The sequence below is a fragment of the Hyperoodon ampullatus genome (genome assembly GCF_949752795.1).
Source record: "Hyperoodon ampullatus genome assembly, chromosome: 14".
NCBI classification, from domain to species: Eukaryota; Metazoa; Chordata; class Mammalia; order Artiodactyla; family Ziphiidae; genus Hyperoodon; species Hyperoodon ampullatus.
In genome coordinates, this window is record NC_136927.1 from 77,799,601 (window position 1) to 77,813,235 (window position 13,635).

The 13,635-nt window shown below is 54.6% G+C and overlaps 1 protein-coding gene across 1 annotated transcript in view; it reads right to left on the minus strand.

The window, feature by feature from the left end:
- Nucleotides 1–951: 951 nt before the first annotated feature.
- Nucleotides 952–13,635, minus strand: part of RIPOR3 (RIPOR family member 3) — a gene marked incomplete at both ends in the record, with an annotated part of 28,641 nt that continues 15,957 nt past the window's right edge. Inside the window, 10 exons of the mRNA XM_079719832.1 lie at nucleotides 952–1,055; nucleotides 1,483–1,573; nucleotides 2,685–2,768; nucleotides 4,035–4,237; nucleotides 4,743–4,904; nucleotides 5,611–5,772; nucleotides 6,404–6,539; nucleotides 7,095–7,218; nucleotides 8,135–8,265; nucleotides 11,574–12,146. Coding sequence (XP_079575958.1) covers nucleotides 952–1,055; nucleotides 1,483–1,573; nucleotides 2,685–2,768; nucleotides 4,035–4,237; nucleotides 4,743–4,904; nucleotides 5,611–5,772; nucleotides 6,404–6,539; nucleotides 7,095–7,218; nucleotides 8,135–8,265; nucleotides 11,574–12,146 — 1,770 coding nt within the window. The remainder of the gene's footprint in view (nucleotides 1,056–1,482; nucleotides 1,574–2,684; nucleotides 2,769–4,034; nucleotides 4,238–4,742; nucleotides 4,905–5,610; nucleotides 5,773–6,403; nucleotides 6,540–7,094; nucleotides 7,219–8,134; nucleotides 8,266–11,573; nucleotides 12,147–13,635) is intronic.

Below are 13,635 nucleotides of genomic sequence, written 5' to 3' on the forward strand. Positions count from 1 at the left end.
ATACTGAGTTAAACCGAAAAGCACAGAATATATACAGGAAACGTTAATGAGCATGTTTAAGTTACAGAGCTTTCCAATGCCACTGTTGATACCACATCCAGACCCCAGGGTACCTCTATATTCTTAACCCAGAAACAGCCCAGGACACACTTGGGTTTTTTAATAGACTTAAATAGGAAATTAATTTTCCTTCTTTAAACATGATGTTCAGTAAAATCTTTCTTCAAACTAGCTTACGGCTTCTGAAGCAATTTATTTAATAAGCCCTAAGTTGACTTGCTTCAGAAAATGGATTCCATTCTGATGAGTGAGGTCAAAGCAAATGGCACTCAAGACACCTCGGCTGACGGCATGTTCTTGTTTCCTTTGTGCTGTTGAACCACAGTGAAAATAAGGCCCACGGTCAGCAGGCCGCCAGCGGCTCCCCTGTGGCGCTTGGGCTGCAGCTCAGGCTGAGGGGGCGAACCGTGGAAACCCCGGCTCTGCCCTCCCCACAGTGACAGCTGCTGCTGTGGGAACGACCCGAGTCCTGTCCTCAGCAGGGACGCTCGGCCTGCTCGCCTCCTCGGTCCCAGTCTTCAGTGAACCAGAAGTGCTGAGCCAGCTGACCTGCTGATTCCAGGCCTCCGCCTGCCTGGCCTTGGCCCCTTCGTGGCGTGGCTGGCTGGCACTGACCCGGCTCTGGCCCCGACCCGGCTCTGGCCCCGGGGAAGGGCAGGCAGATGCTCAAAGCCAAAGGCTGACTGACTGAAGTGCAGCCCTCTAAGTGCTGTGCAGCCCCTTGCACTTGTGCCCTGGGGCTTCGTAACTGGCCCAGAGTCCGGGAGCAGCTCCGGCCAGTTCACTCTCGGGAGAGCGCACCGTGTCCCTCCACCCGAAGCCCTCCCTGTGTCGAGGCCGGGCAGCAGCAAAAACAAAGGTGCCGGATTTGGGCTCATTAGCTGAGGCCTTTTAAAATATTGTGATTTCAACATCTGCCTCCTGGCCAAAGGCTTCGTCTCTTTGTTCTGAGCAAAGTTTGTCCATCTTCTCAAAAGCTAAGCGTCCTTTTTCACCTGAAATATTAAGGTCATCTGTCACTGGGTTGTCTCCCCACCTCGCTCTTTTCTACACTGGTGAGCCAAGGTGGCCTTAGTACTTCCAGACGCCTAGGCCTCCGGTGCTGCCGTAAAGGGCAGGGGGTGGGGAGCCTTTGGGACTGGCTCATGTGGACCCCAGGGGCTTGTCCCTTTGTCCGAGACAGAGCCCGCTGAACCTTAATCCTGCTTTGCATCTGGCTTTCATTCCCAAGGGTCGTAAACGGCCACCTCAGCCATAAAGGAAACCTGCCTTGGCCAAATGCAGTCAAAGAGGTTGCTAACGGTGCCCGTCCCGTGTGCTATTTTGCATCATCTGAGAGCTGGCTGTGGCCTCTCTGGCACAACCTTTCTATGGGCCCCAGCAACCCCACTGCACTTCGAAACGCTGGATGCTGTACTTTACCAAATGACAGCGTGGCTTCCCGGGCTGCCGCTCGCACGGCCTCCAGGTCAGACTGGCACAGGCGGGCAATCTGATCAATGCTTTCGATGCCCTGTTTGAGGTTGGGGGAAAGGCGGACCATTAGGGGGCATTTTAAGGAACAGGCACCCACTTTTATAAACCCTGCAGGACCAGCCCTAGCACGGTCTCTGCGGCTTCAGCCCCTCTCTTCTCTGAAGGCTTCCAGGTTTCTCCTGTGGCCTCAGGTTCATCAAAGTGCCACTGGCAGCATCTCATGTTTTCAATCCTGACACCTTCGGAAAGGCCCGTGTTGGAAATGAGAAGACCTGCTTTCCCCTGGACCCTTCTACCCTGTCTGCTTCTCCCAACCCTGCCCTCCAGGTCAGACCAGGAGAGGAGGTCTGACGTGGTTCAGGCACAGCTGACCACCTGATCACCTCCAGGGCCAAGGACCAGAGTGCACTTTAGCTCCCCCTAGTGGGCACCCTAACACTCACTGGTTATTTGATTATAACCAGATGGTCCTTGTAGAATTTCCTGTCGGTTCATTCCAGAATGAATTTAGTCTGTATTGGACCATTTTTCATCTAGCAGAATGGCAGTGATTTTTTTTTTTAAATAAGGGTTACAAATGAAGATGAGACTGAGGTAAAACGGGCATCCCCTCCTGTCTGCTTTCGGGAGTGTAAATGGGTGTGTTGTATCATGAGTTTCAAAAACATTTATCAATGCATTCTCTGGCCCTGGGATAACACTAAGTCTAGCCTAAGGAAGTAATTCAGAATTCCATATAAATTTTAAAAGCTTTATGCACAGAGATGCTCAAGAAGTAGAATGGATAATTTTTGCGTTTCTGTATTTTTGCACTTTTTTTTTCTACAATGAGCTTATTGTGCTTTTAGAACATTTTTCATTGAGGATATTAAACCATATAATCCAAGAGCTCAAAAGTGAGTCTCTGGGGCCACCTGCTTGTTCACACCGAGCCAGAGCAAACAGGCACTGTTTCCGAGGGACCTCTGCCACCAGAGCTTCTGCTGCTGGAGCTGGTGGCTGTTCCTCTACAACCAGCTCTTTACGGTGCTTCTTCACTGGCAGTGATTTTCTTTTGGTCCCAGTGGAATCATTTTGAAATGAACTAACTTCAGCATTAACCACAAGCAAGCTTCTCTCTATCCCCACCAAGGACGGGTTAAACTCACCCTGAGATGTTTTAGCGCCAGGCACGCAGCTTCCTGGAGTTTTGCATCGTTCTCGGTCAGGGCGTTGGTGTAGAAGAGCAAAGCCTAGGAAATAAGGTTGCTGTGAACGGGGGGGCTGGTGAGAGCAAAGTCCACGGTGCCCACGGCTCACCCCCCGAATGCTGACAGCACGTGTGCACAGTGTCGAGCTGTAGGCTACGGCGTTCAGTTTATCTAAAAACGCTGGTCCCTGGGCTGAGGGTCATGACGTAAGAAAACTCTTTTTCTCTAGTACTGTTTACAAAATGTGTTCCGAAACTGCCATCTAGATAAAATGCTGAATCAGAGGGCTTCCCTGGTGGCGCAGTGGTTGAGAGTCCGCCTGCCGATGCAGGGGACACGGGTTCGTGCCCCGGTCCGGGAAGATCCCACATGCCGCGGAGCCGCTGGGCCCGTGAGCCATGGCCGCTGAGCCTGCGCGTCCGGAGCCTGTGCTCCGCAACGGGAGAGGCCACAACAGTGAGAGGCCCGCGTACCGTAAAAAAAAAAAAAAAAAGCTGAATCAAGAGAAATCCGCTGTCCAGCGGGGACAGCAGAAGAAGTGAACACACAGAGGGAGCCTCGGTGAGGCTGCTGCCTTGGCCAGAAGGAAAAGCATCTCTTCCCTTCCTCACTCTTCTCCAGTCACAGCTCTGACCCCGCCCCATCAGTCACATGACCATGGCCAAGTGGGTTCAGCTGGAAAAGAAAGCTGGCAATTGCTTTGCAAAATTGTTTTAAGGGCTATTAAGCACGGGAGAGGGGCCAGTGGGGATGTGCCTGGCACTTGGGTGAGCCCGAGACCGAGGCCCCAGTATTGCCCTTCTCCCACCATGGGGGCTGGTACCCGAAATCTAGAAGAGTCACAGGTGTTCAGGAACCTAAAAGGCAGAGGGGTCCAATCTCTTGGTTTTCAAGTGAACCGAGCACAACGAACCAGCCAGCCACACACATTAGTTGAAAGTAAATGAGGATGACTGTCAGAATTCTAAGAAAGAGACATTCTACGTGCAGGTGACATCTCAGAGACCAAGTAGATAAGGTGCTTTAGAAACACTGAGCTGAATGAGGTGGTGAGCACGTGGCATGCTGCTAACCATCGATCGCCTGGCAACGCCGGCTCCCTCCCCAGGGCTGGCTGGCTGCTGCCAGTGGTGAGGGCATGCAGAAGGCTGTGTTCATGTCTGGAGCATCTCTAAGTCTACATACCGGCCACAGATGCAGCCCCCAGTCATTCACTGCTCCCTATTTTTCCGAGAGGAGGCTTACCTCCCTCCACCTCCCCCCAGCTCACACACCTGCAGCCAGAGGCTGCCACCTCCCACACCGTACCTTTTCCCGAAAGCTCTTGTTCCTGGCTGCACTGGCCAAGCGAGCACTGGCCGCCCTGCACACCCGTGGGGTCCCGTCCAGCTGGAGCAGCGCCCAGGCCCTCAACGTCTGGGGCAGGGGCTGGAGCTGGCCCAGCCGCTTCCCCTGCAGCTTCCTGACTGTCTTGGCCTGGCCCACGCACTGCAGCTCCTCGAAGAGTGTTACTACAAGAGACAGAAAAAGGCGGCCCGGGGTCCCCTCTGATTGCGCCGGGCTGGACAGCTGTGGCTTGTGCATTAGCCAGGGAGAAGCAAATCCCAGGACAAGCCCGTGTGGTCACCAAGGCCCAGTCTGGATTGGTCTCAAAGGGGGCCTCCTGGAATCTCCAGGAAGGCTTTCTAGCAAGGGATCAAATACACCCTAAAAATGAATAAAACCCAGGTCCATACTTCAGGGACTGCGGCCAGCCCAGCAATAGCCCTCCTGTCCAGTTCTGACCTCTGCTCTGTGCTTTGTAAAGCCTCCTGCCCTGGGAGCTTATTTCTACGTGGGCTGAATGTAGAATCTAATTAAATCTGGTTCTCGAAAGAACAGCTGGAGGAGAAAGGCACAGTGATTCTGAAACACTGGCTTCCCAGAACCAAGCCGAGACAGAGGTCTCCACGATGGACACTCCTTTGTCGTCAGTGTGTTGCTTTGAGGCTACGTGCCCCCTGCCCCAGCCCCTACCTTCCTTGGTGAGCTGAGCGAAGTGCTTCTCCAGGTCGGAGACACTCTGCCTCCGCAGGTAGCTGTGAAACTGGAACCAGGTGATGGTCTGTTCTTCAGGGAGCCCGGCTCCAGGCAGCAGCCCGCCGCAGCTGACCACCTGCTCCAGGAGCCTGCGGCACACTGGCGACACACAGACAAGGCGTGAGGGGAGACCGAGACCCCGCCCCCTTGGCGCTGCTCAGCCGGCCACAGCCGGGGCACTTTAAAGGCTCCCTGATGGCGTGTGGGTGGATCCCTCCCTGCGCCTGCGCGGGGCGTGCTCCAGCTGAGGCCCACAGGCCCGAGTTGGGAGTCTTGCGGTGCATCCATGTGCCCTGGGCCCCACCCGCCCCTCAATCTGAATCACAGAGCCGGGGCCTGGGAATATGCAGGTGGTTAGAACTGCTTAAGGCCCAGAGCCACTGCCTGGAGTATGACTGTCACCCTTCAGTTGTCAACAGAGAAAAGTGCTGCAGCTCTGCATTCTGGAAAAGAGTCCAGCCAAGATTCAAGACACCGCTATGGGGCAGGTAAAGTCCTGCCTACCTTCCCATAAAGGTTCCTTCTCAACCGCTCTAAGGTTCTGGTGGAAGCCATAGAATCAGTCCCCAGAAAGGTGCACGAGCCCACTAACGTTTGCAGCTTCCCGGCTTCACAGACTCCTCCCTCCTCTCCCCAGGAAAAGGAGATGCCTTGTTGTCAAGCTCAGAAAGGCCTCCACTTCATGCCGAGAAGGCGTTCGCAGAGGTGGAGACGGGGCTACAAGGAGGCCTGCCGAGGCAATGCTGAAGGCCCCAGAGGATCCACAAAGCATTTCCGAGGGGGGTGGGGACAGGCAGGGGGCTACCTATTTCCAGTTGTCCCGGGTATTTCCCTCTGACTCTGTGCAGGAACGTCTTCTTGAGCTGGTCCAGCAGCACCGTGCCAGGGCAGGACAGGACCGCGCCGGGCTCCGTGCAGCCCCTCCACAGCTTCAGGCACCCCTTCCTCCGCGTGGCCTGCGGGATGACTGAAAGCCCAGGCTCAGAAGCCCGACTGGCGGTGGGGAAGAGCAGGCAGTGAGGAAGCCCAGAGATGTCCTTCCACTAGGCCCTGAGAGGCCGGGGAGGCGAGGGATGGCCTGGCCTAATGCAGAGTCCCTTTCCCACGTCCCAGTGTGACCCGCAGAGACAAGCAGCTTCAGCTGTGAGCACCTCATCTGGGTCACCCCCTGCAGCCCTCACGACAACCCTGGGGCTGCTGCTGTCACCAGCCTCTCCTTGTGGACAAGGGGAAGTCCCAAGGAGGGGAAAGAGGCAGAAGTGGGGTCACAGCTACTGTCTGACCACACACTGTGTGCCTCGAATGTGTCCTGGGGTTCCTTCACTGACACCTACCCAGCGGCCTCCCCTATACAGATGGGGAAGCTGAGGCTCAGAGAGGTGAGTCGTTTGCCCAGAGTCACACAGCTGACCGAGGCTAGCGGGCCTCCCTTCCCACCCCACAGTGTGTGTCTGATCCCAGCCACTGCCCCCACTCACGTCCCCTGGGCTCCATGTAACGCTGGGTGTTGGGAAGGGAGAGGAGGCGCCCTGGGCTCTCATCCTCACCACTTCCTGCCACGCGCACGGGCAGCCCATGGAGGGAGGGCAGGTACTTACTCTCTTCAATGGATGTCGCCTTGCTGACCTTCTCAAAATCAAGCACAGAAAGCGTCTCCAGAATCTGTTTTTGCTGTGCAGCTTCTTCCAGAAGGCATTCCTGGACCATCTTCGACAAATTAGGAGAGTCCAGTTTCTGGGAAGCAACACATGATGCTCCAAGTTAGCACAGAACATGCCCTCTGAGGCCAACCACCATGACTGTGGCGCCCACCTGCCCCGTGCCCATCCTTTCTTCTATCCCGATGGTAGCTCCCTGACTGTCATCTGGGGATTCCTCGTTTGCCAAAGGGGTAAAGACGATAAGATGCAGGCTGGAGCTGCCAGGAGCCACCTTTGCCACCGGAAGGAGCCAGCCTGCCAGAAAGTGAAGCCAACCAACACAGGAAAGCAGAGCTGAGAGAGGGAAAGACTCAGTCATGATGACATCTGAAACCCTGGATCCAGCTGGGCCTGAAGCCCACCTCTGGGCCTTTCAATTCTACGAGCCAAAAAATTTCCTTTCGGCTGAGCCAGTTTGGATTGGAGTTCTGGCATCTGCCACTGAAAGAGACACAACCACTGCCTTCGGTAGAGGGCTTGGGCTGTATAAGGACCCCATGACTATTCACCAGCACCACCACCATCACCCCCGCTTTGAACCTGCCACCCCACCCTAACCCCACCCCACCCTCCCCCATTCCTCACCCACCTGCAGCAGCACTTTGCAGATTCGGAGGTGAACCGTGAGCAGCACATCCAGCTCTGGGGCACCAGCCGTGAGCTCCCTGGACGACGCTTTCAGTGATGGCGGTGGAGGTGGGGTCCTGTCCTTTCTGAGTTGAATTGAGAAGAACTGGGTGACCGTTCGGTTAACAGTTCAGCTCCCTCCAAAGGTAGAGGAAACCCTCCCTCTCTGGAGAGCTCTGATCAGGGAGGCCAACTCCAGGTCCCAGGGAGATGGAGTTAAACTGAGGAGAAAACTAAGAGAAAACGAGAAGCAGCAAAAAGTAGCAACAACTCAAAACAGGTGCTGGGATGGCATTGGGGGCCCTCCCGCACCTTGCAGGGCGTGCAATCTGCAGCAGAAGCCTAAGGTTCCAACTAATTCCTAGCTCTGTGACTCTGGATAAGTCAGCCTCCCCTAGTCTGTTTACTCATCTGTAAAGTGGGGGCAGGAACCCCAAGCTCGGGGCTGTGAGGGGTGAGTGAGACACAAGCCTACCCAGCACTGTGTCTGCTCCGGGCAGGGGCTGAGCCTGAGCCCTGAGGGGGTGGAGATGCCACACCCTCCCCATGGGATCGTGAGAAGAGAGGAGAAATGTGGCCTGTTCACACGCTTGTGTGCTGCTGAGCTTTGGGTGCAGGAGAAGCACTCAGACCAGTGCAAGTGGGCAGGTGGGAGCTGCTTCAACGAGAACGCAGTTGGTGTCGCAGGTGACGGCGGGCGGTTGTGCAGAAGGAACAGGGAGCGGGGTCGCCTGGGCGATTGCTCCGCAGAGGTCAGAGGTGCTACTGAGCGCACTATTGTTATTTTTTAAGATTAAAAAAAAAAAAAAAAAGCCCATCGCTCGGAGCAGAAGGCTAAGGGCCAGGCTGAGGTATCCTCATTCACTCAGTGGTCACCGAGGACCTGCTCTGTGCGGGGCGGGGCCGGGGCCACAATAAAGAAAACAGACCTCAGGGCAGGGCTGTGGAAGACCCCAGCCCCGAGGCTGGTCACCAGGGCCGCGCTGGGACGGGCGTGCTCACCGGGGACCCTGGGAGCCCCCAAACAGGGCCAGCTCGTGCGGGGCGATGTGGGCGCTGAGGAAGGAGAAGCTCTCCAGGATGTACTCCATCAGGCTCTCGGCGGACGCGTGCTCCCGGCGGGCTCCGCGGGGCTGCGGACGGACGGACGGACAGCCAGAACTCAGGGCAGCCCGGCCACCCGCCCAGCACACCCACCCTAACGGCGTCCTGGTCACCGTCCCTCAGCAGGGCTGACATCCCCTGCGTCAGGGACGGGCAAAGGGACGCGTCCCCGAGGTCCCTCCCGAATGGCCTGTGACAAGGTCTGGCATGACAGCTGGAAGGAGGGCAGATCTGAAGAAACTCACCGGTCACAAACACCCACAGGGACAGGGCAAGTGACAGGAGAGAGCTGGAGAGCAGGGCCCGCCCCCAAGAGGGCACCTGCCGCCCGGAGTGTGAGGCCTGAGGTTGCCAGATTGTTCAGTTTTCCAAGAAAAAGTGGAAATCTAGACTTTGTGGGGAGCTGCCCAGTTTTTAAACATCGACAACTAATTCCAAATTATTTTTTAAATACGGCGTGGGTCAGGCCAAACAACTCCCAACAACCCAGGCCAGAGGCTGCTAGGCGAGCCTCTGGGTTCCAGGTGTCTCCTCTCCCGGGGAGACGTGGAAGGAGAGGAGTTTTAAGGCAGCCCCTGACTGGGGGAGGCAGCAGGAGGGGATGTCAAGTCGTCAGAGCCTCCCAGTGGCAGGTCTGCTGTGGCGGATTCCCATCCCCAGGGGCCTCGTCTCACACAAAGTGCACCGATGGCATAGCCCAAGTAGACGCTACCCCAAGAGCCAGAAATGGGCTCCTGAAAGTTGAGCCCAAAGAGAAAACCTTGAGCAACAAGAGAAGAATAAGACTAGTTGCAGAGATTTCCTTGCCCAATAGAAAAAATAATAATATATATATACATATATACACACACGCGCACGCACGCACAGGCGCATGCGCACACACACAGTTCTTGTTATTCATGGTAGTTACGGTGTGTAAAGTCACCTGACCTCTGGATTTGAAACTGAACCATTGCTCCCAGGGGAGATGCAGAGGCGTGAGCCTCTGGTCAACATTTTCATCAACCCATCAATACGTAACCTTGTTTTCTGTGTGTCTGCTTAAAGACGTCTTATTTAATATAGACACTGTACCGCTGATACACTAAACCCAAGGTCAGTGGCATTTTAACTCACGCCTGAACACAGCTTATCCAACACACACATTTCCTCCATGAGGCACGTCAGGAACACTAGCCAGCACCTCAGCCTGGCACTTGGGCACTGTTTCGAACAGCGAAATCACCAGAAATAAGTACAGAAATGTGGAAACCGTAGCACTAAATATTCGGTGAAAAGGACACTTGGGTACAGTATGAGCTGAGAAAAGAAGGAAGAGCGTCATCTCCTTCAGCCTCAGCTGGGAACTTGCACATCAGGTGACTCCAATTATCTGCCCCTTTGCACGTGCCTCTGAATGACCACGAAAGCATCACGAGCACGTTTTAGCAAGTAGATGAATTCGCAAAAACAGAATCTGTAAATAGTGAGAATTAACTGTGTGTATATAAATATATATACACACGTATAAAATTAAATCCTCGGGCTTCCCTGGTGGCGCAGTGGTTGAGAATCTGCCTGCCAATGCAGGGGACACGGGTTCGAGCCCTGGTCTGGGAGGATCCCACATCCCGCGGAGCAGCTGGGCCCGTGAGCCGCAACTACTGAGCCTGCATGTCTGGAGCCTGTGCTCCGCAACAAGAGAGGCCGCGACAGTGAGAAGCCCGTGCACCGCGATGAAGAGTGGCCCCCGCTTGCCGCAACTAGAGAAAGCCCTCGCACAGAAACGAAGACCCAACACAGCCAAAAATAAATAAATAGATTTAAAAATTAAAAATAAATAAAATTAAATTAAATTCTCATTAAATCCTCACATACACACATGTATATAAATACGTGTATTTATACACCTATACCTATGTGTATAATTTCTCTTGAAAAAGTCAAACTAAACACCATAGCCTATAATCATCTGTATTGTTCTAACTTGGTTTGCCCAAAAAAAAAAAAAAAAAGTTCCTCAAAGATGTTTAAAATTATTGTCCTATTGCGGTATTACTTTAGGTTGTTTATGCAAAGTGTATTTTTCAAAATACAAGTATGTGACAGAAGCTGCGTGCGTGCCGACCCGAATGGCTCTACATCCTAACGCCGCTAAGAAATACAAAAAGGGTGACGTTACTTCTTACATTTTTTTCTTGAAATTTTCCGGCAGGTCCTTTTTAAAGACCACAGCAGTGGGCCTCCCTGGTGGCGCAGTGGTTGAGAGTCCGCCTGCCGATGCAGGGGATACGGGTTCGTGCCCCGGTCTGGGAGGATCCCATATGCCGCGGAGCGGCTGGGCCCGTGAGCCATGGCTGCTGAGCCTGCGCGTCCGGAGCCTGTGCTCCGCAACGGGAGAGGCCACAACAGTGAGAGGCCCGCGTACCACAAAAAAAATAAAAATAAAAAAATAAAGACCACAGCAGTGGTAAACAGCGAATGTGTTTTTAAAGTTACTAGATATAAAGTGAAAAATTAAACTTTCACCTGTGCTGAACTGTAATGTTGGGGGTGGGGTCAGAGCTGGAATAACCGAAACGAATTTTGAAGAGAGCTGTTAAACTATTTCAGTGCCAGTGAACTGAACACATAGGACAGTGGTTCCATAAAGTAATTGATGTATGGGGACTTCCTGGAGGTCCGGTTAGGACTCTGTGCTTCCATTGCAGGGGTCACGGGTTCGATCCCTGGTTGGGGAACTAAGATCCCACGAGCCTTGGGGCACGGCCAAAAAGAAAATTGATGTCTAAGTAGGGGCTGTATGTATATATGCTGTATATATGTGCCGTATGTATATATATATAAGTATACATTTTAGCTTACGTACATCTGTATATGTAAACCAAAAAAACAGAATCATCTGCCCAGGCCAGCACCTCTGAGAGCCCCCCAAGGACAGCCGCTGGCTTGGGCCCTGTGGAGGTCTTGTTGGGGGGTGTGTGGCTGTGAGGGGCCTCCCACAGTGCCAGCTCTGACCCTGAGAATGCCCCAAATTGGGGATCTTAAAGCTGAGCCGCAGCCCCACCCACCCAGGTCAGAAGATGTGAGATGGGGCTGGGATCTGGCCTGACGTGGAGCAAGTTATCCACTACGAGCCCCGACTTCCTCTTATAATCCTCCTCCCAGCTCGTTGAGCGCCGTTGTTACACCCACTGGACTGATGAACAGACTGAGGCCCAGAGAGGAGACATCGCCCACCTGGGTTACACGGGGGTGAGGCCAGGATGCTGGCCCAGGCTCCCTGCCCCAGAATCTCACTCCCAGTTGTCACACCATCAGCAAAGCAGGGCTTCCGCCCAGCAAAGAGTAAACGTACCTTCAGCCGGTCCCTGAAGCTGAGGACCTGGTACTCCAGCTCCCGGAGCTGGGGCGGGGCAGGGTCCATGGACCTCAGTAAATCCAGGACATCCTGCAGGGGCCTCTCGAGGGGCACCCCGGGCCCATCCACTCCATCATCAGTTTCTGCTTCATCGTGGCCTTCCTGGCCTCCGGGGATCACGTGGTTGCGGAAGGGGGAGCCCCGTGGCAGGTCGAGGCTATCTACTCCCAAATTTCTCCACCCAGGCTGCTCCACAAACGAGCCTTCCGCCAGGTGGAACACCTCTGGCAGGAGGCCCAGGGGTGGGGGGTCCTCCTGGGCCCCCTCTTCAATGGAGGTGTTGGGGCCAATGGCCAAGGGCAGGAAGCCCACGTCCGAGGTGGATGCTGTTGTGCTGGTCTCAGTGTCTCGGGGGTCCTCGGAGCTAAAGGAGTCCATCTCAGGCAGCTCCTGACTCCGGCTCCGCAGGCCAGGCCCCCGAAGGTCACCGTCGGACAGGCAGCTGAGGATGGAGGTGGCCCTCGGCCTGTCCAGCAGCAAGGCTTGCTGTGCTGGCTGCTGCAGGACAGACTGGAGAGGGGGAGGCAGGAGCAGCCTCACCAGCCGCCCCAGGGATCACAGCAAGGCCCCCAGAGGGCTTCCCCCACAGCCCCTTGCTCTGCATACCCACATTCTCAGGATGACTGAGGTCCACCAAGGTGACGGGCGGCCCGGAAGTGCTGATAAGAGCCTGGCACCTCTCTGCCCTTACCCCTCATCACCCCTCTGATGCACCCCTTTCCAGCCCCAGTCTCTGAGGCAGACCTCATTTAACCGTCACCACACCTCCCTGAGGGTGGGCACTGGCTCATCCTCAGGCCACACAGGTGAGGATCAAAGTGCGAGAGTTTTAATCCAGGCGAGCTGACATAACCCGAACCCCTCCCCCTCACCAACCAGCCCAAAAATAATGGTTGATGTTCCGACAACACCATCTGTTTTTGCCAGGCATTCTTGTAAGCACTCCTCATTAACTAAGTCATTTAACCCTTACAAAGCCCCGCCAGGGCGGTGCTGTTGTTCTCATTTCTCTGATACGGAAATTGAAGTCCAGAGAGGTTGAATGACTTGCCCAAGGTCACACAGCAGATGAAAGGCATAGAGAGAATTTGGACCCCAGGCCATCTGGCTCCAGAGTCCATGCTCTTAACCACAGATGATTTTTTAACCAAAGTACGCTGGGACCACCCTGGCCAGACAATCACGTTTCCTCTAAATGCACAAGTTGCCCAGCTCATATAAAGCTGCCTTCCCCACCTAAGGTCCAGAGGCGGGAGACAGGTTCATCCAGCTCAGCATCACCCTCCCTCTGGGCTTGAGAGAATGTCCTTGTTTTTGTCTCTGTCCCTGGACCCTCACTGGGGCACCTGCTTTGGGAAGATACTTGGACACATGCAGGATGACGTGTGTACCAGGTTATTTACAGCCCTGTCGTTGGTAACAGCAAATAACTGAACCTCAATATCTTGTTAAATAAAGTGCGATTTTTAGCCAAATGTGGAATGCTGCACGGTGCAAACAAAGAATGAGGAGCGCTCTGGGAATGACAGTGTCCAGTACATCACTAGGTTAAGGGCTGCTGTGGGAGAAAGGCTGGGGAAGATGCATCTGCTCCCAGACGGCACGGAGTATCTCTGGAGGAATATGGAGGAAGGTGACAAGAGTAGTCGGTGCTAAAGAGGGGACCCAGGTCCCTGGAGGCCACAGGAAAGAGATATTTTACTGTACAGGATGTCAAGGTATTACCTACTGGAAACCCATACTAAAGGGTAAAACAGACTGGAGGCCAAGGTCATGGCTGGGGTGGTAGAACCATCCAGAGAACCCCATCCCAGGCATCCAGAAGAACCAGCCAAGCCCAGAACCAAGTCCAGAGGCCCCAGAATGGAGGGGTTGGCTGCGAGAAAGAAAAAGTACAGAAAAACACCCAGGATAACCCCCGAACAAGGGAGGCCGAGCCCAAAGCTTGCTGCTCAGCCCAGCCCCACGTGCTGGCCCCTGGGGAGTCCCCCCCACTCCC